Source organism: Prionailurus viverrinus, chromosome A1 (assembly GCF_022837055.1).
Source record: "Prionailurus viverrinus isolate Anna chromosome A1, UM_Priviv_1.0, whole genome shotgun sequence".
NCBI classification, from domain to species: domain Eukaryota; kingdom Metazoa; phylum Chordata; class Mammalia; order Carnivora; family Felidae; genus Prionailurus; species Prionailurus viverrinus.
Genome location: NC_062561.1, coordinates 140543892 through 140570472, shown reverse-complemented (window position 1 = coordinate 140570472; position 26581 = coordinate 140543892). Strand labels below are relative to the sequence as shown.

The 26581-nt window shown below is 38.1% G+C and overlaps 2 protein-coding genes across 5 annotated transcripts in view; one reads left to right on the top strand and one right to left on the bottom strand.

The window, feature by feature from the left end:
* POLK (DNA polymerase kappa) overlaps nt 1-10819 on the bottom strand; it is a 75279-nt gene extending 64460 nt beyond the window's left edge. Inside the window, exon 1 of one of the 3 annotated variants that reach the window (XM_047843772.1) lies at nt 10719-10819. The gene's annotated coding sequence lies outside the window, so the exon portion shown is untranslated. Of the gene's footprint in view, nt 1-5837; nt 5939-10286; nt 10604-10718 lie in introns of those variants that run through there. The other 2 variants (XM_047843839.1, XM_047844003.1) reach the window with 2 other exon arrangements.
* The window catches only part of CERT1 (ceramide transporter 1), a 106360-nt gene continuing 90566 nt past the window's right edge, over nt 10788-26581 (top strand). For both annotated transcript variants that reach the window (XM_047844289.1, XM_047844209.1), the window contains exons 1-3: nt 10788-10871; nt 11099-11504; nt 17387-17521. In XM_047844289.1, the coding sequence (XP_047700245.1) occupies nt 10789-10871; nt 11099-11504; nt 17387-17521 (624 nt within the window). In that variant the 5' untranslated portion in view covers nt 10788. The remainder of the gene's footprint in view (nt 10872-11098; nt 11505-17386; nt 17522-26581) is intronic.

Here is a 26581-nt window from a genome sequence, read left to right as displayed (position 1 = left end):
GATGCATAGTTCCCAGGATTGTATATAGACATTGATGAGCAGCTACTTGCTTTCAAAGGACATTCATTACTCATTTCAGGAAAATATAGAATAAAAATTTGTTTACTAGGTCTCAATATTTATTACAATTCCTAATAAAGTTACTGTCCACTATCCCTTGCTTGTTACTTCTCAAAATTACTCAAAAATATAAAAAAATATGATGACACCCATGACTATTTTTCCTGATATACTAAGAGTTAAAGCAATATATAATTCCTTTATCAACATTAGACAAAAGAATGATTGTAAATTAGATCACTTAAATTATTTATGGATAATTAAGACACAGACCTGCTGGGGCACCTGTGTGGCTCAGTCAGCTGAGATTCAGACTTTGGCTCAGGTCAATCTCACGGTTCACAGGATCGAGCCCTGCATCCGGCTCTTCGCTGACAACATAGAGCCTGTCCACCTCCCTCCCTCTGTCACTCCCTGGCTCTCTCTCTCAAAAATAAACAAACATTAAAAAAAAAAAAAAAAAAACTTAAAACAGACTTGCTAGCATACCTCTTTAGTCATGATAGAAAAAAAATTGAAAACTGCCTACATAATACACCACTGCAGCTTAAAAATGTGTGTGGATGAATTTTCTTCAAAAGAAAAATTTCAAACTAAAGAAAACTATGCAACAAACTAGGATGTAATTGGGCTCTAATAGATACTCAAATGTTTAATCATTTCAGGATAATAGTTGTCTTTGTTTTTGGGGTTTTTTTAGTCTAAAATCAATTTTATATATATTGAAAGTATATTATAAGTCTCTGAGTTTCAAAGTCTGAGCTAGACTATTAATTACCTTGACTTTGGTCAACTTATTTAACTTCTATGAACATTAATTTCTTTATATGTAAAATAAGAATGTGTACTTTGCAAGATTTTTGTGAATACTAGATGTAATAGATGTAAAACAACGTCTAACATTGAGTAGATTCTTAACAAATGACACTTGTTCCTTACAAAAAGCTAGGATGGAATTTGGTTCTTTAGTCTCTCATTAATTTTAACCTGTTAGTTACTTTTCTTCTCAGCCTTGTTAATTGTGGTTCCTACAGCTTCCCTTTAATCATCAACCACCTAAACTTACTTCATTCATCTTTAAATATTTAGTGAACATTATGTGATAAGCAATTTAAATCTTTACTTGCTCTTTAATAATATGGTCACTATTAAAACCAAATCATTATCTTTATACACTTAAGTATTGCCTGTATTCCTAGACAGTAAAATGCTAGAAAACAATGAATCCATGGAATATGTGGTATATATCTCTTATTTTTAAAGCATCCCAATCAGGATCATCATAGAGCAGGTCTTAATACCTTAAATGAGGATGAAGATAAGCTGTATGTTCATAAACTGTACCACCATAACAACATGTATAGTTATATAACAGTATTTTTCAGCTTACTTGACTAAGGAGAAGAGGATCTGAAATTACAGTAAAAGTGAAACAATGAAAGGGCTGGGGAGAAAAACAGGAAGCAAAACACATTTACAAAATAACTATCATGAGGATCCTACAAATATTTAAAAATACCATACTGCTTAAATAGTCTGACTTTAACAAAAGAACTTCTCAATGTAACAGGAAAAGAGGTTAAAAGTTAGAGACTCAAAAGCTTGAGGGTAAAAAACAAAATGTGTACATGGAGAGAGTGGATATTAATAGCACTGTTCATCCATAATAGATGCATACTGTGTACTTTTTAGACTAAAGGATTTTTTACTGTTATAGTGAAACCCATGAAATACCAAATACCCCTGACAAGTTTTTATCCCACAAAACCAAACAGATGTAAAATAAAAGATAAAGGAATACAATTTCAATTTTATTCAACAGTAAGAATGAATATTTCTGCTTGGAACATGCCTGGCTTGGCTCTCCTCTGTACAACAGGAAATGAGATAAAAGGGTAGCCCTACATGCCCTTTGAAATTCTGTTTCTGAAATCCCTGTCTTATTGCCAAGTATTAGAACTTTCTATGGGATATGACATATTCCTAAGTAAGTGCATGCAATGCATTAAGGTTATCAGTTGAGTACACCCCCACCCTATACAGTTGTCCTTGAGTTGAAAATCAATATACAAGGGAGTCCAAGACATATTTACAAAGTCACCTTAGGGATCAGAGTAACAGAATAAGACCTAGCTGTATACCTATAATATAATAATAATAATTGATGTTAATAAAAGTCTTTTGACCCAGAGTGTGGGTTAAGCAAGAAAAGTAAGCATTGACAGTGCCTGTGCTCTCTATCAGGGATAACTTAACTTACTGCTACTAATCATTTAGAATCATAATTATTCCCCTTGGAGGAAAACAAAAATATGAGATTAAGATGTAGGAAGAAAACATCAAGCCTCTTATTTGAGACCAGGATACAAAGAGCAATCACAAGGCCGGAAAAAATGTGAGAGGATTAGGGGCTCTTGGGATACTGGGGCAGGAAACAAGAGTGAAGTAAAAATTAAGAGTGGGTAGAACATAAGCTTCCTTTCCTTTTTCCTATGAATCAATTAAAAGAGGATGGAAGGTTCCATTACAGATTTTTTTCTCCTAGCTTCTCACTCTTTCTCACCTATTCCTTCCTCTGCTTTTCCCATCACTGCTGCCAATGACTGCTATGGTAGAGAAGTAATACAAGAGGGAAAATATTAACAGACAGTAGTAAAACACAACACATATAAACAATGGTAATGCAAGGGAAGGGGAGAAATAAGGAGAAAGAAAATAGTATCAGCATATGCAGCAAGAAGAGAGAAATTCTGCAGCTGGCTGGCTGTGAAGACCCTTCATATGGAAAGAGTGCACATAATCTGGTCAGATTAATTACAAGTTTTTTATTCAACTAGATTTTATGGTCAATTTTTGGTCTTTTTCTTTCACCAAGTGCAAAAGCTTGTTCTACTATTCAAAAAATCTGATAGATCTTGTGAAAATGTGTTAAGGAAGCATAATTCAAACTTGGGATTCATGAAGCCATGAAGGGAAGACTAACACCCACATACCACTTGTGGAAGCTTGCATAGTCCACCAGGAAGATTTCCCCTTTGTCCAGCAATAGCAAGATGCCCTCTTCAAAAAATCACCCAAGCATTCTGTCCACACTGCTCCTGGGCACTTTAAATTATCTAAAGGACTATCTGAGGTCTTCTAAACGGACTGTACTCAGCTACCCACCCATCTCATGAACACAAATATATCTTGGTAATGATTTGCAGGTTTTCCCACTGGTTTGAAGCCTTTCCATGTAGACAAGCTACTACTTCTTCAGTAGCTAATATCCTATTGGGAAAAAATCATCCCTATTTGGGGAACCCTACCTGAGCTCCACAGTGACTGGGAAACCCATTATGCTGGTTAAATATTACAGCAAGTCTATGCTGTTTGGCCAGTTCTACAGCATTTTCACTGCTATCATCCTCATTGTTCAGAACCAGTCACACCAACCAACTGCATCATCAAAACTCAACCGGCGAAATTTGTGGAAACCCTCCAACTAACTACCGTGGCCAAAAGTAGCACTGATGGTCCTTCTAACGCTCAGATCCACTCCCTTTGGAACTCATAAGCTCTCACCCTTTGAGATAATTACTGGATGCTCTATACCCCTAGCTTCCATCTTTTTTGACCTGCACCTAATAAAAGGAGCTATACTTAACATTGCAAAAGCCTAATTACATCCCTCAAAAATAATCATGCTCTAGTTGAACAGTCTTTTGACATCACATTCTTGGGAGATGAAAACTTCAAACACCAGACAATGCAACCTGAGGATTTCATTTCTTGGAATAGACATCTCCAAAAAGACTCTCTTCAACCACACTGAAAAGGTCCTTATCAAGTGTTATGAACCAATCCTTGTACCACTTAACTACAAGGAACTGACTCCTGAATTTATAAGTCTCATCTAAAGATAGCCCGAACGCTGACCGGAATTGCCATCCCCTGCTGACCTCAAATTAAAGATTTCCAGGAAATATGGGGCAGCTGGGCAGTTCAGTTGGTTGAGCGTCCAACTCTGGCTTTCACCTCAGGTCAAATACCTAGGATTTGGGGATGGAGCCCTACGTGGGGCTCCATGCTGACAGCACAGAGCCTGCTTGAGATTCTGTCTCTCTGTCCCTCTGCCCCTCTCCCCTGCTCACTCTGTTTCTCAAAATAAACTTAAAAAAAAATTTAAAGATTTCTAGGAAATGAAACACAGGATACTGAAGCAGACAGCTTCCCCAAGATGACAGGATCGGGCCTGTATATTCTCTCCTTTCTGCTTTTTCTCATTTCATTTTCTCCTTTATCTATCCTGATGAGATGATGCCCTCATTCGTATTTCCCAATCCCTCAAAAAAAGGGGAAACCTTTCTGACTGTTGGACCTGTCCATGAGACTTGCAACCCTTTAGTCTTCCTCAGAGCAAACTTTTCCTTCATCTCCAGTGTGACCACTAACTACACCCACACCCCTCTAGATATTACAGGGTCAAACTTCTACAACCAGGTTTTCCTGTGCTTTGCTTTGAGCTGTCTGCTATCCTAGCTCTCGATGCAACTAATCACATGGTTCCCTGTTCTTTCTACTACTACAGGTCGGCTCACTATAACAAAACAACCCCCCTCTGCACACCCTTCAAGAATAAAGTCCATAGGGGCATCTGGGTGGTTCAGTCAGTTAAGCACCTGACTTCGGCTCAGGTCATGATCTCACAGTTCGTGAGTTCGATCCTCATGTTGGGCTCTGGGCTGACAGCTCAGAGCCTGAAGCCTGCTTTGGCTTCTGTGTCTCCCTCTCTCTCTGCCCCTCCCCTGCTCTCTCTCTCGCTCGCGCTCTCTCTCTCTCTCTCTCTCTCTCTGAAATAAACATTAAAAAAAAAAAGAATAAAGTTCACCGAAAAGGACAGTTTCTCCCTAATTGTTCCCCAACCACCACTGACCCTTGGTTCAAAGGTCCAATTGAATAATCCCAACTAATGGCATTAATTAATAATCAAACCCTAGCAAAAGTCTTATGTGCACCACCTGGTTTTATCTGTCTGTGGCAAGTGGACCACTCAACGGGCCAAAATACATAGTTGGCAGATTAGAGGCTTACTAACTAGCCCACAGACATCCACTATAAAAATGAAGCCTTCCATTGGTCCTCCTACTGGTCTTCCCCATCAAACCTTCATTGTTGCCTTACATGGGAACTCCCAGGAGGTATACATTATTCTGGATTTGCCTCCATCATCAGGGCACTTATCCCATTGGTGGCTGTTCATGCCAGTGAATAAATGATTAAGAATCTCTCTCTGTAACTGGGAAAACTTGCTGATTCCACCAGTAAGGCAGTAGCAGTCCAACAACGATCACTTTACTTGTTGGCTAAAATAGTTTTGGATAATTGCATAGACCTTGATTACTTACTTGCCAAACAAGATGTTTATGAAATAGCAAACACCACAGGTTGCACCTAAATTCCTCTGGAGAAGTAAAATCCCAAGTTCATAAAATTATAGAACAAGCATACTGACTACCACAAATTCCACCTGACCATCTACGGCCCTTTGATCTCTTTAGCTGGCTATCTTCAGGTCTGGGCTCCTGGTTTAGAACTAATATACAAACTAGGGTCATTATTCTTATTTATTTTGTAAAATCATTTTTAGATTATATACTGTAGCCTACCAAACCTTTGTAGAAATGGTATACTCCAAAGAGTGATGCTGGTTCAGCATTTCAAGATGATCTCCAACAGATACAACCTAATAAGATACAGACTTTAAATGGGAAATGCCTGAGAGTTCTCCCTCTTACCTCTAGTCACTCAAAAGTGGCCTCAAAGTTTTCCAATCTGCAGACATGACACCCAGAAAAGGTCCTTCCTGGCAGTGATGGACAAAAATGACTCTAATAAGGAAGAAATGGCCCAACTCTTGATCAGCAATGCTTTTAAAGAAAATTCTTTATCAAATGGGGGAAATGTGAAAATACATTAAGGAAACCTAAAGTAAAATTGGAGTTGGGAAGTCATGGAGAGAGGACTCTCACAAACTCATCACTCATCATAGCTTGCATAGTCCAGCAGGAAGACAGAAGATGGCCTTTTGCTGTCAACAGTAAGCTGCCTTCCCCTGCAGCCAATGAGAAGCCACCACCACTTCAAACTCTCATTTCCCCCAATGAACTTTTGTAGAAAATAACCCCTCCCAACTTCCTCCTTTCCTTTATAAATGGAAGATCTTCTCTGTTCTCTGGACTTGCCTATGGTTCCCCATGGTTTGTCACAAACTATAATTTCTCTGCTATTCTTGAATAAACTCAATTTTGCTGGCTGAATTACTTACCTTTTTCTTTTAGAAAATTGACAGTCCTTTAAAGTTCATTCATAGACTAGTATACTTGGGTTGCTTACACTAGATACAAATGTACCTGTTATGATCTGGGTCTAACTGGAAAACTGTTAACTTGGAAGATATGCACGCCAGATGTTGATTATAGATAGGTAAAATACAATCTTTTTTTGCACCAACAGAAAAGATTAAGATACAATGGGGAGCAACCACTTCAGTATTCCTATATTCACTTTACACACTTAGTATATCCACTTTTGTGAATACACCTGCAAGGATATTTTACAATAATTCTGTACAATATCACAAAAGATGAAAACATGAAAATTTCTTGTAGCCCTTTACATTTTTGAAACTAGTGTTTACTTGTTCAGAAATGGACATAGAGAGGCGCCTGGGTGGCTCAGTGGGTTAAGTATCGGACTCTTGATTTTGGCTCAGGTCACGATTTCATGTTCATGGGTTCGAGCCCTGCATTGGTCTCTGTGCTGTCAGCATGGAGCCTGCTTGGGATTTTCTTCCCCCCCACCACCCCCGGCCTCTCCCCTACTTGCTCTCTCAAAAAAAAAAGGGGGGGTGCCTGGGTGGCTCAGTCGGTTAAGTGTCCGACTTTAACTCAGGTCATGATCTTGCGGTCTGTGAGTTCGAGCCCCGCGTTGGGCTCTGTGCTGGCAGCTCAGAGTCTGGAGCTTGTTTCAGATACTGTGTCTCCCTCTCTCTCTCTGACCCTCCCCCGTTCATGCTCTGTCTCTCTCTGTTTCAAAAATAAATAAACATTAAAAAAAATTTTTTTTATATGAAAAAAAAGGACATAGACACATTTACTACCATAAAAATGAATATCCATTTTGATAAACATGCAAATATCCATTTACAAATGTATTTAACAGCATAATAGTTGGGAATATATATAGTAATAAACAGCAACTAGTTAAACTAATGTCATTTATTAAGTTAGTATAAATATGCATCCAAAATCATGATTATTAAGGATGGCCAGCTAGGATTCACACTCAGGAACTTGCTCACCCTGAACTAGCATGAATCACCATAGTGGCACAAACTACATGGTTCTTGAACAGTCCTGACAGGAACATTGAGAAGCTAATATGATCAATTAGTATTCAAAACATGAAAAAAAAAATGCATTTAAAGGAACAACCAGTTCTGGTTAAATTGGAAAGGCAAAGAGACTTGAAGAGTAGCTTTTATTTCTAAACTTGCATTTAGGGGACATGCTGAATGTCACAAACACAGTAACAAGTCATAAAAGATCTATCAATTCATATTATTCTATTTATTTATTTTTAAAAAGTTTATTTTGAGATAGTGCGAGCGTGACAGAGGCGGGGGAGGGGGGGAGAGAGAGAGAGAGAGAGAGAGAGAGAGAGAGAATCCCACACAGGCTCTGAGCTGTCAGCACAGAGTCCAAAGTGGGGTTCGATCTCACCAACTGTGTGTTCATGACCTGAGCGGCAACCAAGAGGCCAGAGGCTTAACAGCTTAACCCACAGAGCCACCCAGGTGCCACTATATTATTTTAAATGTGACAAGATTCATTACATAGCTTACATGATAACTTCGTATAAGGAGATCAGCAAATAAGGACAATCCTTTTTTCTTTAAAATTCCAAATAGCTATTGTTTTAACTAAAAAGACCTGGGGCAAGTGGCCTACAGAGATGCAGGATTAGAAAACAGGATTAAAGAAGAGAGTTTGTCATTGCCAGTCTGTCATTTACCTTCTCTTAAATAGTATTCAGCTATTAAAGTTACATGTGTACCTTTCTTACCTTGTTTTCTGTTATAATCTCCTTAAAGGAAAAGCCCCCATGCCCCTCTTTTTTAACTTTTTACTATCTTAAAATCACCCAGTCATAGTATCCTGCACATTGTATGTTTGTTAAATTAAATTATTAACTGGAAGATGGGATATAATACCTGAATTATATCGAATGAATGCCTTATACATGCTGAGCACTATTCTAGGGACTAAGGATCGAAAATAGTTATGAAAAAAAATGGATGAAAAAAAATTTTAATTCCTGTCCCCACAGAACTCACCTTCTAGTGGAACAAAATAATATATTCAGTCTAATACATCCATTTAAACACTTATCATGTGCTTTGCCCTTTAATAGAAATAATATGTTTGGTGTTCAACAATGGGACTTTCATACATGTTAAATGATTTATTTCTCAGAATGCCCCTTATCCCACTCCTATAGTTACAAACAGACTACTACAGTGAAACAATTTCCTACTGAATAAAGTGGGAACCTCAGAGATGTAAGTGATTATGGTTGCAACCACACAAAACTTAGAAATGCTAAAATATGATAAAAAGTTCAATTTCAATATAAACATATTCTATGCTCTCATGATTCTAAGTTGCATTATGAAGTAGATTTCTCAAATTCACAATCATTCCCTTAAGACTAATGTCCTTTTAAAACTCAGAGCTTAAGGGGCCTCTGGGTGGCTCAGTTGGTAGAGCAACCGATTCTTAATTTCAGCTCAGGTCATGATGCCAAGGCTGTGGGGTCCGGCTGAGCACTGAGTGTGGAGCCTGCTTGGGATTCCCTCCCTCTCTCTCTCTCTCTCTCTCTCTCTCTTTCTCTCTCTCTCTCTTCCCCACTTCCCCCCTAGCTCGCCCTCCCTCTCTCTAAAATAAAAATAAACAAAATGAAAATAAAACCTAGAGCTTTAAAGAATCAAATATTACATCTAACCATATGTATTAGGTAATCAAAAGAGAAAAAAAAACTTAATTGCTACAGTATTCAAAATTCTAAAGACATAATTTAGTAATTCAATAGAGGAAAATATGCTACATGGATTTTTTCTCTTTTGAATGACAACCTAGGGATTTTGTGTTAATTAACAGGTTGTCAAAGTATTTTCTAAAGCGTTATCTCAAGGTTTTATTCATCTGAATGGCTGTTAATAATGATTACTTGATTTTACAATGGAAAAACAATCTGTAACCTATTTATTTACAACAGACTCGGCATCTATAAGCATCAGGCAAATGAAAAGTTACCACAGGTCCTTCTCAGACAATTCCTATCATTCTGGTTTTTCCCAAAGATCACAGTTAGTTGGCCTCTATCTTACCAGAGTTATTTCTGACCACTGTGCCTTCTCCCCTAGACTCAAAATTTCACTCCCATCCTCAGTCCCTGCAGTGCGCAGGTACTCTAAGGTTTAGTAACGAATTTTGTTGTTGGCAATCATTAGGAAATTGACAAGACGTAAAGAACTGAAGCTACAAAATTAAAGATCTCACAATAAAAATTATCCTTATAATTTATGTAAAAATAGACCAAGATCTATTATATCTTCTTTTGGTCTTCCTAATTCTAGCCTTAGGAAAAAAAAAAAAATTTTTTTTTTAAATTTTAGAGAGAGAACGTGTGAACAGAGGAAAGGGGCGGGGGGGGGGAGGGAGAGAGGGAGAGAGAGAGGGAGAGAATGAATCTTGAGTAGGCTCCACCCTCAGTACCAGCCCAACCGGGGAGGAGGGGTGGGTGGCTGGATCCCATAAGCCTGGGATCAATCAGCACCTGAGCCAAAAGCAGGAGGCGGACACTCAACAGACTGAGCCACCCAGGCACCCCTTCAATTCTAGTCCTATTTTGTCTAATCTCTTATTATTCAATAAGACTACTGCATTTTGGTTTTTCTGGTAAAGCTTCTACTCTACAACCTTCCCTACGTCTCAGAGATAGGTCCGTAGAGATGGTTAACCTAGCTCTCAGGAAGATACTTAAAACTTGAACTCCAGGCTATCATTTCACATTCTCATTTTACTTTTAAAATTCCACAAACGTCATTTATTCTTTGATACCCTCAACTTACTTTCCACAAAAAGGACACTCTGTAAATCTAATAATGCGAAGTACTTGCTCACGTTAGAAGTGACTGAAAATTCTTCCTTCAAAGGCGGGAAACGTCAAGCGCTAAGTTTAACTTCTCAAGAGCGAGATGAAAGACCGTCAAAATTTGCAGGGGGGTGGGGTTGGCAGAATGAAACCTCCTTCTCACTAGAAAGGTCGCAAACCCCTGGCCCGTGGTTGAAGCAGAAGAGCCCCGTACATCCCCACCCAGGAAAGCGGCTCGATACTCCCCGGCTTCCAGGAAACCGCCATGGAAGGCAGGCCCGGCATCCTCAGCGGAGAGTTATCTCACGTCCGGGCCCGCAAGCTCAGTAGGCTCGTCATAAACACTCTAGGCAGAGATAGAATCTTGGCCGAGGAGGTGGGTCACACAACTGTCAAACGAAGCCCTCCCACCACTCCACCGGTCCCTAAGGATACGAGCCTTGCTGGCGCGGAGCACTCACCCGTTATCTCAGGATCGTGACTACAACTCCCAGGCGACTGAACGGCCCAAGGAGCAGCGTCTTTCCCAGAATGCAACAGAACGGAGACCCCACCCCTTCTCCTTTCTCCGCTCCTCCCACCTTTCTACCCGGCGTCACCCGGGAGAACCGGAGGTAGGGTGCGGGAGGGGACCTCCAGCCCTCGGCGTGATTCGTCAGACGTTGGGAGGGGGACGGGGCGGGGAGCAGGGGGAGAATGGGAGGACGAAGGGGAGGGGAAAGGGGAGGGGAGGGTAAATAGTGGGCCAGGCAGGAAGATGGCGGCGGTAGCGGAGGTGTGAGTGGACCCGTGTCTCTGCAACTGGATTTTCTTTCCCCTTCTTTCCTTTTCCTTCTACGAGATTGGCATTGAGGGGGCTGAGTTCGGGTGGTGGCGCCGGGCGCAGCGCAGGGGTCACGGCGACGGCGGCTGCTGACGGCTGGAAGGGCAGGCTTCCTTCGCCGCTTGTCCTCCTTCCCCGGTCCGCTCGGTGTCAGGCGCGGCGGCGGCGGCGCAGCGGCCGGACTTCGTGCTTCCTCCAGCTCCCCCCGGCGCCGGAGCGGGCACTCTTCCCTTCGCCATCTCCCGACCCTTCACCCCGGCTACTGGGCGCCTCCTCCGGCGCAGCTCAGGGAGCGGGGGCCGGTCTCCCGCTCGGCTGTCGCGCCTCCATGTCGGATAACCAGAGCTGGAACTCGTCGGGCTCGGAGGAGGATCCAGAGACGGAGTCCGGGCCGCCTGTGGAGCGCTGCGGAGTCCTCAGCAAGGTGAGCAGCCCGCGCGTCCGAGGGCCTCCTGCTCAGACTTCACCTGCTGTGAGGCAAGCCGCTGAGGGGATGGGGTGGGGTTGGGCGGGAGTGGTGGACTGTCCCGGGGCGGGGGCTGCGGAATGTGCCTGGGTGCGGGGCTGAGTACTGCTGCAGGAGTGCCCGGGCCGGGGTGAGGGTGGGGGTGGGAGGGAGAAGGGGACTGTCCTGCTCTCCTGCCCTGGGGCTCGGCGGCGGTGGCCAAAGACCGGAGAAAACGCGTCCCAGCCCCGAATTCAGTTTGGGAGCGGCATGCGTATCGTGACTTGGGACTCAGAGCGGCATCTGTCCTGGCCATAGGAGCCCGGGTTGGGCAACAGCAGTGTTCGAATGCCTGGGTTTGGGAGCGGTGCAGATCGGACCTCGCAAACGAGGTTAGTTCGGAGATGGAGAGCAGGGTTGGAGGATTCGCTGAACGCGGCTGTGTAGACAGTTGCCGGAGCAACTGGATATGGTGCGGAAAACTGAGGCGGTAAACTATGCCAAGTTAGATACAGTGAGAGATCTCAGGGAAGGTGACTTTTGTACTTTTCCCCTCATCCTATTCCCCAGTTCAGAAAAGAGCTGTCGACTCGGCACGTGATAGGTACAAGAACTAGTCCAAGTAACTTGGAACAAGTCAGAATAGAGGCCAACCTTTATTTAGTCCAGGAAGAACACTGTTAATAATAAAATATTATTGCAGTCAAAGGGCCAGAGTAAGGAAAACACATCTTATCTTTCCTGAAAATTTTAAATACCGTCTTTCAAAATTTTAGCAAAGCATATAGTTGTAGGACTGTAAGGCCAGTTAATTAAATTCGATCAGGCCCTTTTTGAGATGTTTGATTTTTTTCTTTTGGTAATATATGGGTGTTTGCTTGTTTATTCGTTCAAAGTTTTGCTTAATAAGATGCATATTGCCTTTATTACTTCCTTCTCTCTTCCTGTTAAAGTTTTAGAAATGCCCAGTCCCTCAGCAAGCTGGTCATAAGATACAAGATCATGTGCAGCCTACTGGCTATTAAGAAACCATGCTGCTTCCAGTATACATACTTTGGCTAAGCATTTGGACATTTCTGTGGACTTGTTTCATATTAGGTTTTTCTGTTGTCTTTAGAAGGCTGATGAGAAAGGCCTTAGGTAAGACAGGAGTCTGTCAGAACTAAGACTTGCCAAGTGTTAACTTTTATTTACATAGAAAAATCATGATGTGTGTTGGTATGTGATCATTGGAATTTCAGTGAAAGGCTTTCATTAAAGTGAACCTCCCTAGGGTTTCTTTAGATTAAATGTATCTCGTAATTTAGGAATCTCTCGAACACATTGTGTAGTAGATACACATTTTCAGGTGGAATTTCAGAAGGAATTTGCTTCTCAATTCTGGTAGATTCATCACTTTTCCCATTAAATGAGAAGCAGACTTCCAAATTAGTACTCTAGTAGTGGTATTTTATAAAACAGGCTGAATTTTGACCTATTTGATACCACTATTTTGGGGGGGCGGGAGTAGTGACTGGTGAAAAGGGTCCCCAGTACTCTGAGTATTCACTATATACAGAGCAGTATAGTACACATACCTTATGACAAAAAATGGAAGAGTATCTCTCTGATACTTAAATATGGACAGATGTATTTTTTTATCACTTCTCTGGTACATAAATAACTTTGGTATTGCTGTATATGTAGAATTAGCAGGAATATAGTTTTTGGTATTTTTGTTAACAGCTATGAAGGAAATTTCCCTGAAATTTAGTATATGGTTGTATAAAATGATTTCTGGAAGCTTTTTAATCAGGAGTATTTTATATTGAATACATGTTTTAAAATGTAAAGTACTTCTATATTTTGATCCGTTTGTATTCACTTGGTAATTTACACAAGCGTTAGATAGAATTCAGCAACTGTTCTTTTCCTTCAACTGAATAATGTAGGTAAGTCTCTAATTTGTATTGTTTCTTCCCTTCCAAAATTGAGTGGATTTCGAATGGACAGAGGGGATAAACTTATATTAGAAATATACCAGTCCTGGGGCACCTGGGTGGCTCCGTCATTTGAGCGTCCGACATCTGCTCAGGTCATGATCTCGTGGTTTGTGAGTTCGAGCCCCGCGTCAGGCTCTGTGCTGACAGCTCAGATCCTGGAGCCTCTTCAAATTCTGTGTCTTTCTCTCTCTCTCTCTGCCCCTCCCCCACTCGTGCTCTCTCTCTGTCTCTCAAAAAGAAATAAATAAATGTAAAAAAAAATTTTTTTAAAGCAATATACCCGTCCTGGGGTGCCTGAGTGGCTCAGTCAGTTTAGTGTCTGACTTGGGCTTAGGTCATGATCTCACAGTCTGTGGGTTTAAGCCCCATGTCAGGCTCTGTGCTGACAGCTCAGAGCCTGGAGCCTGCTTCAGATTCTGTGTCACCCTCTCTCTCTGCTCTTCCCCCACTCATGCTCTGTCTCTTTGTGTCTCTCAAAAATAAATAAATATTTTAAAAAATTTTAAGAAAAGACATATACTAGTCCAAAGTTTTATTTTGTATATGGTAATTTAAAATACATGGAAATACCTATGAAGCATATTTTCTGTAGAATCACTTCTTAAGCACATAGGTTCCAAAAATACTGGATAGACAATAATTCTAGGTGGTTATAACAATATCAGGGTGGATCATTGATGAGAAAAGATTCATGCCTTAGTGGGAATTGAGAGCAACTAAGCCTGGATAAAATAAATCTCATCTAACTTATTATGAATTCTCTCAATCCTTCAAGGTTTACCTTATCTTCTATTTCCCCACATACCAAACTGTTGGCTGAAATTCTATCCACCTTTAGAGTTTATCTCAAAAACTATTTTTACCATGAAGCCTTTCTTTATTTTGCCAACCATTTCAGATCTCCTTACCTTGGGTTCCCATAGGTATTTTATTTGTAACTTGTTCTGACTCTTACTGTAAATGATTTTTTTTCCTCTTGAAATTGTGCTTGCTGAACTCTTGGCAACAGAAATCTTTGATTCTTCTACTGTGTCTAGCATATTGCTTTGTCTTTGTTAGTTGGGGAAGAGTGAGGAGATGTTATGAGAAACCAAAACTCTACCTTCTAGTTGTGATAGTAGGAGCTAACATTTACTGAGTAAAGGGGCCTGAAGCTTATGTAATTTAATGGGTCCTCTATAAAAAAGTATAAAATTATGGTACACAATTGCTGGGGCCCATTCTGTCACTCTGGAAGAGGTCTGTTTTAGTGAACTGCACTGAAGCTTAAGCTTCATTAGCTCTGCATAACTCTGTCTCCAACTGAGAAAATACTTTGTGCCTGGCAGTATTCTAACTCTATTCTTGTTTATGTTGACAACTTTAAGAGGTAAAGTTTGACAAAGAAACAGTAAGCAATTTGACCACAGTCACACAGTTACCAGCCCTCTGAGGGGCAGTAAGTGGAATGAGGCAGCGTTAAGGTATGCCAGTCTAAATAATTTGTATTACAGACAATGGGGAGTTGTCCACATAAGTTTTGGAGCTAGAGGCTCATTGAGATTAATATGTGAGATAAGTAAGCCTATGTGCTTAATAAGTAAAATTATGTAAGTTATGAAATAAAATGCAGAAGATATTAGAGGTAAGGTTCTTAAGCCTTCCCAAGAGCCTAGTAACCTGATAATCATTGTATTAATTGAAAATAGAGAAGAAGAGCCAAATGTAAGGGTTTTATATGAAGAAAAGATGAATAGGAGTTGATGACAGGCTATAGACATTGACAAGGAACAGTATCTGTTAAAACTGTAGTAGAGGCATTCATGATTTTTTTCAGCCATTCAAATAATAGGGAAAGGAACTAAAGCACAGAGAAGTTAAATAACTTGTCAAAACTCATCACACAACTAATAGAATCTATCTGATTTTGTATATTCTGTTCTGTCCACATAGTACAGGAGCACTGAGCCAGGTTTGAATATGAATCAGGCTGCACAAATACCAGTATAGCCAAGGAAATAGAAACATAAGGAGGAAAATGCACCTTATAAGAGGAGATGAATTCAATTTTACATGTAACCATCATTATTTCAACTCATTGTGTAATTTAATGGTAAGTCACAGGGAATTAGAAATAAGGAAATGGTGATTAGAGAGCTCAGAGGAGAGAATGTATTAAATTGCCAACATAGATAAAATCTTAGGGAGGGGTTGTAATGATGAACCTTAGAAGATTTAAGAGCTGAAATGTCTCAAACATACTGAGTAGGAAATAGAAAAGTAAAGATTTCTCAATGGGTAAAGAGCCTGAGCCAATGCAATATATTTTTAACAATCCATTTTGAATTAGTTTTTGGCAGATAGTTTTGGAATTAGATAGTTTTTGGAATTGTCTTTACATACATAAAACCCCCAGAGCATTAAAATATGCAAAATCAAGAATTCCCATAGAGGTTACATTTCCGCCTTTGCAAGATTATTGATTGTGATCTGTACTGTGCATCAAGACTTTAGCAACACAGAAACCATTTGTAGGTACCAGAAACTGATAATCCAAGTATGTTTTTGAAAACTAGTTTTTTTAATACACAATATATTATTACTCTTGAATTTAAAAAGTAGATATTCAGAGAAACTTGGAAAATGAATGAACTTTTAAATATGTAGCATTGAGTTCTGTGGGGGAAACAGTAGAGTTGATACAGACTTTTAAAGATTAATGATCTTGTATTTTTACTTTGATGTGGTCATAAATATCATATATGTTCATATATTAGTAACTTACAACCAAAGTAGAATTTGGCCATGATTAGCTTCATACTTCTGTTGATTTACAAAGCTTCATGCAGTACTTGGTGTAAGAGAATGAGAGGCTACATAACCAGACTTTTATGTTGAATATGTTAATTATGGCAGGGACAAAACAATCCAAGTCTCATGAAGTTGCTGAGGAGGGGAGGATGAAGCACACAAAGGAAGAGCAGAATTTTTAACTGAAACAGTTTTATTCCTCAAATATTAAATGGAAGAGAATACAATATTTATTTGTAATTTTGTAAAAATTACTGAAAATCATATCTAGAAAATCTCAACTTTTCACTTTCTACAATCATTTTTTTAAATGTTTATTTTTATTATTTTTTTTTTTTTAGAAATTTTTTTTTTTTTAATTTTTTTTTTTTCAACGTTTATTTATTTTTGGGACAGAGGGAGACAGAGCATGAATGGGGGAGGGGCAGAGAGAGAGGGAGACACAGAATCAGAAACAGGCTCCAGGCTCCGAGCCATCCGCCCAGAGCCTGACGCGGGGCTCGAACTCACGGACCGCGAGATCGTGACCTGGCTGAAGTCGGACGCTTAACCGACTGCGCCACCCAGGCGCCCCTAAATGTTTATTATTTTTGAGAGACAGAGCATAAGAGGGGGAGACACACACACACACACACACACACACACACACACACACACAGAATCTGAAACAGGCTTTAGGCTCTGAGCTGTCAGCACAGAATAGCCTGTTTTATGAAGTGCCAGTTCGTCTTTTGGCAATTTTTTTTAAAGTTTAGTTGAGAAAGAGAGCACGTGAGTGGGGAAGGGGCAGAAAGAGGAGAGAGAGAGAGAGAGAGAGAGAGAGAGTGAGAGAATCCCAAGCAGGCTCTGCAGAGAACCCAACACGGGGCTTGAACTCATGGATCGGAGGTCATGACCTGAGCTGAGGTCTGACACTTAACTGACTGAGCCACCCAGGTGCCCCATAATCATTTTGTTTATAAGTAAGTTAGAGCTTTTCACATTTTGGTTTTAAATTAGATTGATTGTTTCAGAAAGTTTGGATTTCTAAAATACTGACTTTTATATTTTGTTTTTCTTTTCCCTCGCACCCCATCCCCTTACCTCTAGTGGACAAACTACATTCATGGGTGGCAGGATCGTTGGGTAGTTTTGAAAAATAATACTCTGAGTTACTACAAATCTGAAGATGAGACAGAGTACGGCTGCAGAGGATCCATCTGTCTTAGCAAGGCTGTCATCACAGTAAGTTCCTATCCTTCATTAAACAAGTATTTATTGAGCATCAGCTATACACTAGGAACTTGTTTAGGTCCTAGGGATATATCTGTGAACAAAACAAGTAAAGATCTTTGCCTCTGTGGAGCACAAAGTCTAATACTTCTTTCCATAAAGTTATTTTACAGTGTTTATTACTAGATACTATTACTTTATAAAGACGGGTACTATATATCTAGTTGTTACAGCAAGCCCTTAAACAAGGGATGCAGAAAAAAAAACATTTGAAGACTTCATATCTGATGAGATAATGACAATTACATGGTAGGTTATTGAAAAAGGTAAAGCAGAAAACTAAAAAAAAATGTATCTTAACATTTTAAAATTTTAACTTAAAATATGCAAATTTATATTCATTTGCCAGCTTTTTGATGTAATGCTAACACCATCTCTTCAAATGTGAAATTGAGAGAAGTGCTTATAAATATATCCATAATGCATGATTTGCAATTTCCAGTTTTGATTTCTCTAAAGTGAGATAAATGCTTAAAGATAGTTTTGAAAGACCTAAGTATAGGATCTTCTGACTTTATGTTTTCCTTAATATTTTACAGATGTCTCACCTTTGTCTAATTCAATGCCTTTTTAAAGAATGACTCACCTTTATTGAGTCATTCTACTTAGTTTGCATTCAACTTAGTTTACATAGAAACAACCCTCTTTGCACTTGTATTCCATAGACTTACCAAATATTAATTAAGTTATGCAAGGATCACAAGTAAACTGGCATAAACAGGTTTGGGAACAACCAACTGATTTGTTAAACATAACTCAACCTGTGAGATCAGAAGTGCCTAAATATATTAAAAATAGCCTACAAGTTGAGAGTAGTCAGTATGCCATTATTTAATAAAAGTAAAAAAAAAGTGTTGGCTAAAACAGGTCTGTTAAATGGAGGTCAGTTAAGGGAACTGTTGTCTTAAAATCCAGAAATGGGTATGTTAAAACTTAATGATAGATTATACTGATACTTTCAAAGAGAATTCACATTATGATAAAATTTATATTGCTTGTAAAAATAAAAAGTATACTTTGAATCTGTGTCGATTTCTAAATCTGACTCAGGTATGTATATGTTACACATTTAAGGGAAATCCTACAGTTTTTTTCTGGTTTTTTTTGGTACATTCTGCCCCTCATATATGTTCAAAGTTTGAAAACAAACTTAGTTTAGTGTTGAGTGGGAAAAACCTATAGAGGAATTGTTTGTAAGAATTAAGAATGAAACTACTACTCTCCATTTTTAGGGACAATTTTAAAGAAATATTTTGAACATATAAAAGCTCAGTATTTATTTTGACTTGTATGTTGTACATTATGGTGTATTTTGAAGTTGTTTCTAGTTTTGTATTTTGGGGTTTTATTTCCCTTGAGATAGATTATTGTATATGCTAGAGGACAGAACAGTGGATAGAAACGTGTTTTACAATCTTGAAGTGTCCTTCCTCCAGTCTTCCTATCCTTCTTTCTTTTGTATCTTGTCAGATGCTTATTAGCTACTACACTTTGAAAATAAGCTGTTGGTTGATGTGAAAATGGGGAGGAATGAAACTTCATCTTTATTGTTTACTAAATAGTAGTATTCCTAGAGTACTATGCTTGTTTCTGTAGAGTTAAATATAGTTTTGAGTTATGAACTATGGTAATAGTGTGTGGCTTATTGAAGGAAAAAAAATTTTAGTAAATAATTACATTGCATCTCAGAAAAAAAAAAAAAACCTGTTCTTTGTAGTTTTGTTGTTGTTTTTGTTATACCTATATTTGCCTACAGATCTTTCGTTGTGGTATAGGGTCAAAGAAATGGGTGGGAAAATGAAACAATTTGAAAGAGATGAGGAAGGAATCTAGTGGTGTTCACTAAGCTAAATAGTGGTAGGGAAGGTTAAAAAGATGAACGAGGCAGCAAATTCTGAGTGGTAGTCTTAGAGACCGTGAAACAAGTGGTAAGGAGAAACACAAGCATTTATATTCCTGAACTCCTTCAACTTTCAGTCTTTTCCTTGACTGTGGGTTCACAGGTTCACTGTTCCATATATCAAGGAAGTTATAAAATACAACTGAATTCTATGAGTTTCTGACAATGAAGTTTACAAATAGAACATGTACTTGAGTTAAATAACAAAAATGTAATACTAATTATCTCTGTTAAATAGGTATCCTTTGCTTTTCTTAAATATGGGTTATGATATATATCACTTCACCTCTGAAGACAAAAAATAAATGGCAGTGTTGAATTTGCTCACATGGCATCTTATAAAATAGACAGTATTCATATGTGGAGAAATCTGGACTTGAATCGTGACTTTGCTGTAACCTTAACATACTACTTACTGGTGAACCTACTATCTGAGCCCATCTTTTCTAATAGAACCTAATTTATTGTTAAATTCACTCTTATTTTAGTTTAACAATTAAGTCATTCTTAATTATTTTAATCATGTTTTTTAGCTTTGTGATAATGAATTGAGTGAAATACTTTCAAGGAACAAAATATTTCCTGGGAGAATTTGTTACTTGGAAAAAATTAATGTGAAGGGATTGAAAGCAGTGGGTAAGAAGAAAAGCAATACTTTTTTCACTTTATGAAAAATGAACTATCTGTATGTAGAGTAAATGATTATAGAAAGATAAAGTTGAATTTCAGAATTATAATAGTTTATTTATAATTTATTTGCTTAAGATCCAGTCTGTGCTACAAAACTAGCCATGGTAGGTGTTCAATATATGTTAATTGTATTTCTTCAATCAAAAACAATGTTTATGGAATATTTAAACTGTTCTTTATTTTTAAAGTTCTGTTTTTAAATAAAACACTCCTGATAAAAAGATGTAATCTGTGGCATGAAAAAGTGAATGTTTCTCTTTGCTCTTAGTCCTGCACTCAAGGAATAAAGTTAAATTTCTGGTGTTTTCTTCCAATAATTTGTATGCCATTACAAGCGTTTGTATGTTTATGTCCTTCATTTTTATTTACACAAATAGTATCATACTAAATCTCTTGTTCTTTACCTTATTTTCTTTTAGTATGACTTGGACGTGTTTACTACATTCTGTTGAATTGTATGGATGTACCATATCTTGTTTATATGCCTCCTCCCTTTTTTTCGACATGTAGAACATATCTGATTTTTTACTGAATGACTATTGTAGGAACAAACTTATTTTAAAATTTCTTTATAGTTACTGTCAAATGGCTCTTTAAAAAGAGTACCACTTTTCACTCTTACCAATAATGTATGAGTGTCTCTATTTCCCCATACCCTGAAGTATTGAGGAAGTTAGGTTTTGGCAAATGTTAAAATATTTGTCAATCTACTAGATAAAAATAGTACCTTAATATTTTAAATTGCATTTTCTATTTATGAGATTGAGTACTTTGTATGTTTATAGCTCATTTATATTTCTTTTTCCTCTTCCAATCATTTATTCATCTCTTGTTCTCTTTTTTTCCTTATTGATTTATAGAAGGTCTTGATAACATGATAATTGGCCATTTATCATATTTGTTGCAAATATTTTCCCCAATTTGTCATTTGTTTATTCTTACCTTGTTTTATAGTCTTCTATAGCCTTACAGAAATTATAATTTTTTACATACTCTTACTGACCTTTCCTTTATGGCTTCTGCATTTAGTTATGTTTAGATAGGTATTTCCTACTTCAGAGACTATATACAATATAATATGTAATTATATTTTCATGTAAAATTTATATTTGAGTTTTATTCCTGTGGGAGGTTTTTTTTTTTTCTTCAACGTTTATTTATTATTTTTGGGACAGAGAGAGACAGAGCATGAATGGGGGAGGGGCAGAGAGAGAGGGAGACACAGAATCGGAAACAGGCTCCAGGCTCCGAGCCATCAGCCCAGAGCCTGACACGGGGCTCGAACTCACGGACCGCGAGATCGTGACCTGGCTGAAGTCGGATGCTTAACCGACTGCGCCACCCAGGCGCCCCCTGTGGGAGTTATTTTAAGCCTAAAGAGTGATAGGGGAATTTAGCTTTTTTATTTTTCTTCAAATGACTATGTATTCTAATGCCATTAATTGAATAATTCACCTTTTCTCCACTGGATTGAAATGTCACCTTCACTATAAATTCCCATGTGTATTTGCACTTGTTTCTACACTCTCTTCTGTTCACTTGATTTGTGTATTCCTTCTCTTTGTACCATGTTTAAAATTATAATACTAATAGTTTGTCAACCAACAATTCATGATCCTTTCATGAAGATAAAAGAAGTGGTTTGTTTGTATTTACTGAGATAAGATATTTTGGGAAGTAGGTAGGTAGAGATATTTGGTATAACAGAAATAGTAATGTCTTTAGAATTGGTTTGCCTAGGGTCTGTAGTCCCAGGTCTCGCCTTAGGTATTTGCCTTTGTGTACCTGAAACTTTGTAGAACTTCTTTAACTACCAAATGAATGAAATTCCTATTACTCTTAGAGGTTGGTTATACGTAAGTTTATCCACCAATTTTATGGTTTAATATTTTCAGAAGGAAAACTGAAAGATAGTGAAATGTGTATGGTTAGATTTTTAAAAATTAAAGCCAAATAGTTCTTAGGTACATACGGTTGGAGGAGAAGTTGAAAGATTCTGGCAGAATTAAAGAAGCCAATAGAGATGTAAAAGCAAGGGAAGGAAGTGTTCAAAATTGAAGAAAACTATAAAACTAAACAAAATTTTTAAGTGTTAAAGAGTAATTAGATCTAAAATATTTTTTTTAGTGTTTACTTATTTATTTATTTTGAGAGAGAGAAAGAGAATATGCATGTACCAATGGAGGAGGGGCAGAGAAAGAGGGAGAAAGAGAATCCCAAGCAGGCTCCATGCTCCACGCAGAGCCCAGTACGCGCCTCGATCTCATGACAGCAAGATTGCAACCTGAGCCAGCATCAAGAGTTGGACGCTTAACTGACTGAGCCACCCAGACTCCCCAAAAATTATAAAATAAGAAATTATGATACAGAATAATGTTCAGCAAATTAGATATCACCAAAGATGAGTAGTGCCATAAACAATCATTCATTATACAAGGAACTCCAGATTAGTGAGAAATTAAGAAGTTGGCCTTTTATCAACTGTGTAATTTTGCTACATTGAACTGGTGGAAAGAGGAGGGTGTACGCAAGTATAAGCATGGGATAAGATATTAGTTGATAATTCTTATTCTAAGAACACTCACGTCTGAATTTCTAAAAGAAATTAGAATCTTAGATTATTAAGATAATAATAAGATATAAGATAATATAAGATAATAATAAGCCATTCAGTTCATTTGGAAATACCATCTTCTATCTTTAGATAACGAGTGTAACTCGTATAATGTAACTCAAATAATTCAAATGTAATAGGAAATATTTAAAATGGTAAAAGGTTTTTGTAAGAAAAATATAAAAAAGTATATCTATTGAAATGTAGGCCCCAAAATGTCAAAATAATTTGCTCTGAATTATATAATTACAGAATGTAATTTGTTTGCTAGGGTTACCATAACAGAGTACCACAAACTGTGTGGCTTAAACAACAGATTTATTGTTTGACAGTTCTGGAGACTAGAAGTTGGATCAAGGTGTTATCAGGGTGGGTTCCTTCTGTTGCTTTTGCTTGTTTGTTGGCTATCTGGCATTCTGTTTCTTGTAGATGCAGTTCTCCCATGTTTGCTTTTATGTTCACATAGTGTTCTCTCTGTGGGCTTATTCGTGTCCAAATTTCCCCTTTTTATAAGGACACCAGTCATAATGAATTAGGGGCCTAGTCTATTCCAGTGTGACATCATCCTAACTAATTACATCTCTGCTACCCTGTTTCTGAGTAAAGTTAATTTCTAAGGTATGCAGGCCTCAGCATACATTGCAAGCACACAATTCAACCCATAATACAAAATAATCTGAATTAAGACTGTAACACAAGTCTCCTGATTCCCATCTGGTGTTATTGTATCACATGTCATGACATAGGAAAAAATGTATATGTGATGCATTTTATTTTGTATAAGACTTGCAGGAACATGCCTGTTAAATATTTATAAAGTAGCTCTTTAAATTTGTGACTTAGTATTAATGCCTTCTCTTAAATCTCTATAATAAATATAGTCTGTATTTTAGCCTTGAAGTTTCCATAAAGCAAGAAATATACAAAATTTTCTAGATTTCCGTGCTTAAGACAACAAGGGGCTTGTTTTCCTAATTTTCCTGAAGGTCTTTTAAGCTTCACATGCACCAGTTTTTATTTAGTATTTTTATTTACCATTATATCTTTTTATTTTTAATGTTTATTTTATTTTTGAGAGAGACAGAGCGCAAGCTGGGGAGGGGCAGAGAGAGAGAGAGAGACAGATAAAGCAGGCTCCAGGCTCCGACCTGGCAGCACAGAGCTTGACATGGAGCTTGAACTCACAAACTGCGAGATCATGACCTGAGCCAAAGTCAGACGCTTAGCCAACTGAGCCACCCAGGTGCCTATTTAGCATTATATCTTAATTTCCAAAATGCTTAACATACCATTCATGGTCTCTGAAGTCACACCAGGGTTTACATTTGGCTCTTCTTACCACCAAAGTTACCTTCGGGTAGGTTACTGAATTGCTCTGAGTTTGACCTTCCTTACCTGATTAAAGATGAAGGGGGATAAGATCTAACTATGGGATGATTATGTGTATTAAACAAAATAACATAAAGGTGATTGTCCAGTCTTGGCATAAAGAAGGCACCCAGATTTCTTTAAGTTTACTTTGTGAGATACTTATATTTAAAAGAAAGTCTGCAGTTAAAAAAAAAAAAAAAAGGAAAAGGAGAATCTGGCAAAGCCTTTATTAAGGGAGAAAAAGATGCAGGTGACTTATTTGAGTCAAGATATGTTTCACCTCCTATTTCAACATATTCTCATGCATTTCCTATGACCACTTTTCTTCCACCTACTGGCTCTTTCTTTCTCTGTCTCTTAATTTCTGTCTTTCTATAATACATATATATAAACATGTTAAGTTTTTATATGCTTTCTGCATGTTCCTGACAGACTTTTTTCCCCTTGTTCTATTGATTATTTTTTTTTTTAAGTCTTGTCATGCCTTCTTAAAACTCAGATTTATTGGGGCGCCTGGGTGGCGCAGTCGGTTAAGCGTCCGACTTCAGCCAGGTCACGATCTCGCGGCCCGTGAGTTCGAGCCCCGCGTCAGGCTCTGGGCTGATGGCTCGGAGCCTGGAGCCTGTTTCTGATTCTGTGTCTCCCTCTCTCTCTGCCCCTCCCCCGTTCATGCTCTCTCTCTGTCCCAAAAATAAATAAATGTTGAAAAAAATTAAAAAAAACAAACAAACAAAAAAAAACCACTCAGATTTATTGAGGTATAATTTGCATCCAGTAAAATTCACCCCTTTTACATATACAGTTATAGCTTTCATCAATGTATACAGTCATGTAATCACTATTACAATCAGGATATAGACAGTTTCCATCACCTCAGAAAGTTCTCTCCTACCCCTTTGTAGTCCATAGACTCCCCATCCCCACCCTCTGGAAATCACTGCTCTTATAGTTTGGCCTTTCCCGGAATATTATATAAATGGGATCATACAGTAAGTATAAAGCTTTTGGTGTTTGTTTTTTTTTTACCATAATGCTATTGAGAGTCATCCATGCTGTTGCATGTATCCCTAACTTGTTCCTTTGTATTATTGAGTACTATTCCACTATGTAGATGCACACAGTTAATTATCCATTCACCACTGAGGGATATGTGTTTGTATCCAGATTTGGACTGCTATAAGCAGGCTGCTCTAAATATTCACTATTCACTATGCAGCTGTTTGTGTAAATATTTGCTTTTATTTCTCTTGGGTAGAAAACTGAGAATGGGATTGCTGGGTCATATGGTTAAGTGTATGTTTAACTCTAAAAGAAACTGCCAAACTGTTTTTCAAAGTGGCAGTACCATTTTATATTCCTACCCAGAATGCATGTGAATTCCAGTTGCTGAACATTTTTGTTGGCACTTATTTTTTACTTTTTGTTTTTTTATTTTAACCATTCTAGTAGCTATGTAGTGATACCTCATTGTGGTTTCAACTTGCATTTTCATAATAACTGATGTTTTACATCTTTTCATCTGCTTGTTACTTGTATCTCTTTGGTGATATGTACATTCAGTCTTTTGTTTCTGTTTGTCTCCTTTTCAATTACTTGTTTATTTATTTATTTAGAGAGGGAGAGAGAGAATGAGTGGGGGAGGGGCAGAAAGAAAGGGAGAGAGAGAGAATCCCAAGCAGGCTCCACACTATCAGTGCAGACCCCCACGTGGGACTCAAACTCATGCACCATGAAATCATGACCTGAGCTGAAATCAAGAGTGAGACAGTTAACTGACTGAACCACCCAGGTGCCCTCTGTTTGTCTTCTTAATATTAAGTTTTGAAAGTTCTTTAAGTTTACCAAATACCATAATTTTTATCAGACATAGGTTTTTTTTTTTCAGACATCTATTTGGCAAATATCTTCTCCTAGCCTAACAGACTGATTTTTGTCACTATCATCAGAAAATAAATCACATTTAAAATATATCTAAATGTAGGACGCCTGGGTGACTCAGTCACTTCAGCATCCAATTCTTATATATTTTTTTGATGTTTATTGTTTACTTTTTAGAGAGAGAGGCAGAATGCGACCAGGAAATGGGCAGAGAGAGAGGGAGACACAGAATCTGAAATAGGTTCCAGGCTCTGAGCTGTCAGCACAGAACCCAATGTGGGGCTCAAACTCATAAACCATGAGATTGTGACCTGAGCCAAAATCAGATGCTTAACTGAGTGAGCCACCCAGGTGCCCCAAGCGTCCAGCTCTTGATTTCATCTCAGGTCACGATCCCAGGATCATGGGATTGATCCCCACATTGAGCTCTGTGCTGAGTGTAGAGCCTGCTCAAGATTGTCTCTGTCTCCCTCTGCCCTTCTCCCCTGCTCTCCCTCTTGCTCTATTTCTAAAATAATCATGTTTGAATGTATATTTTGCTGACTTTTTTTTTTAATGT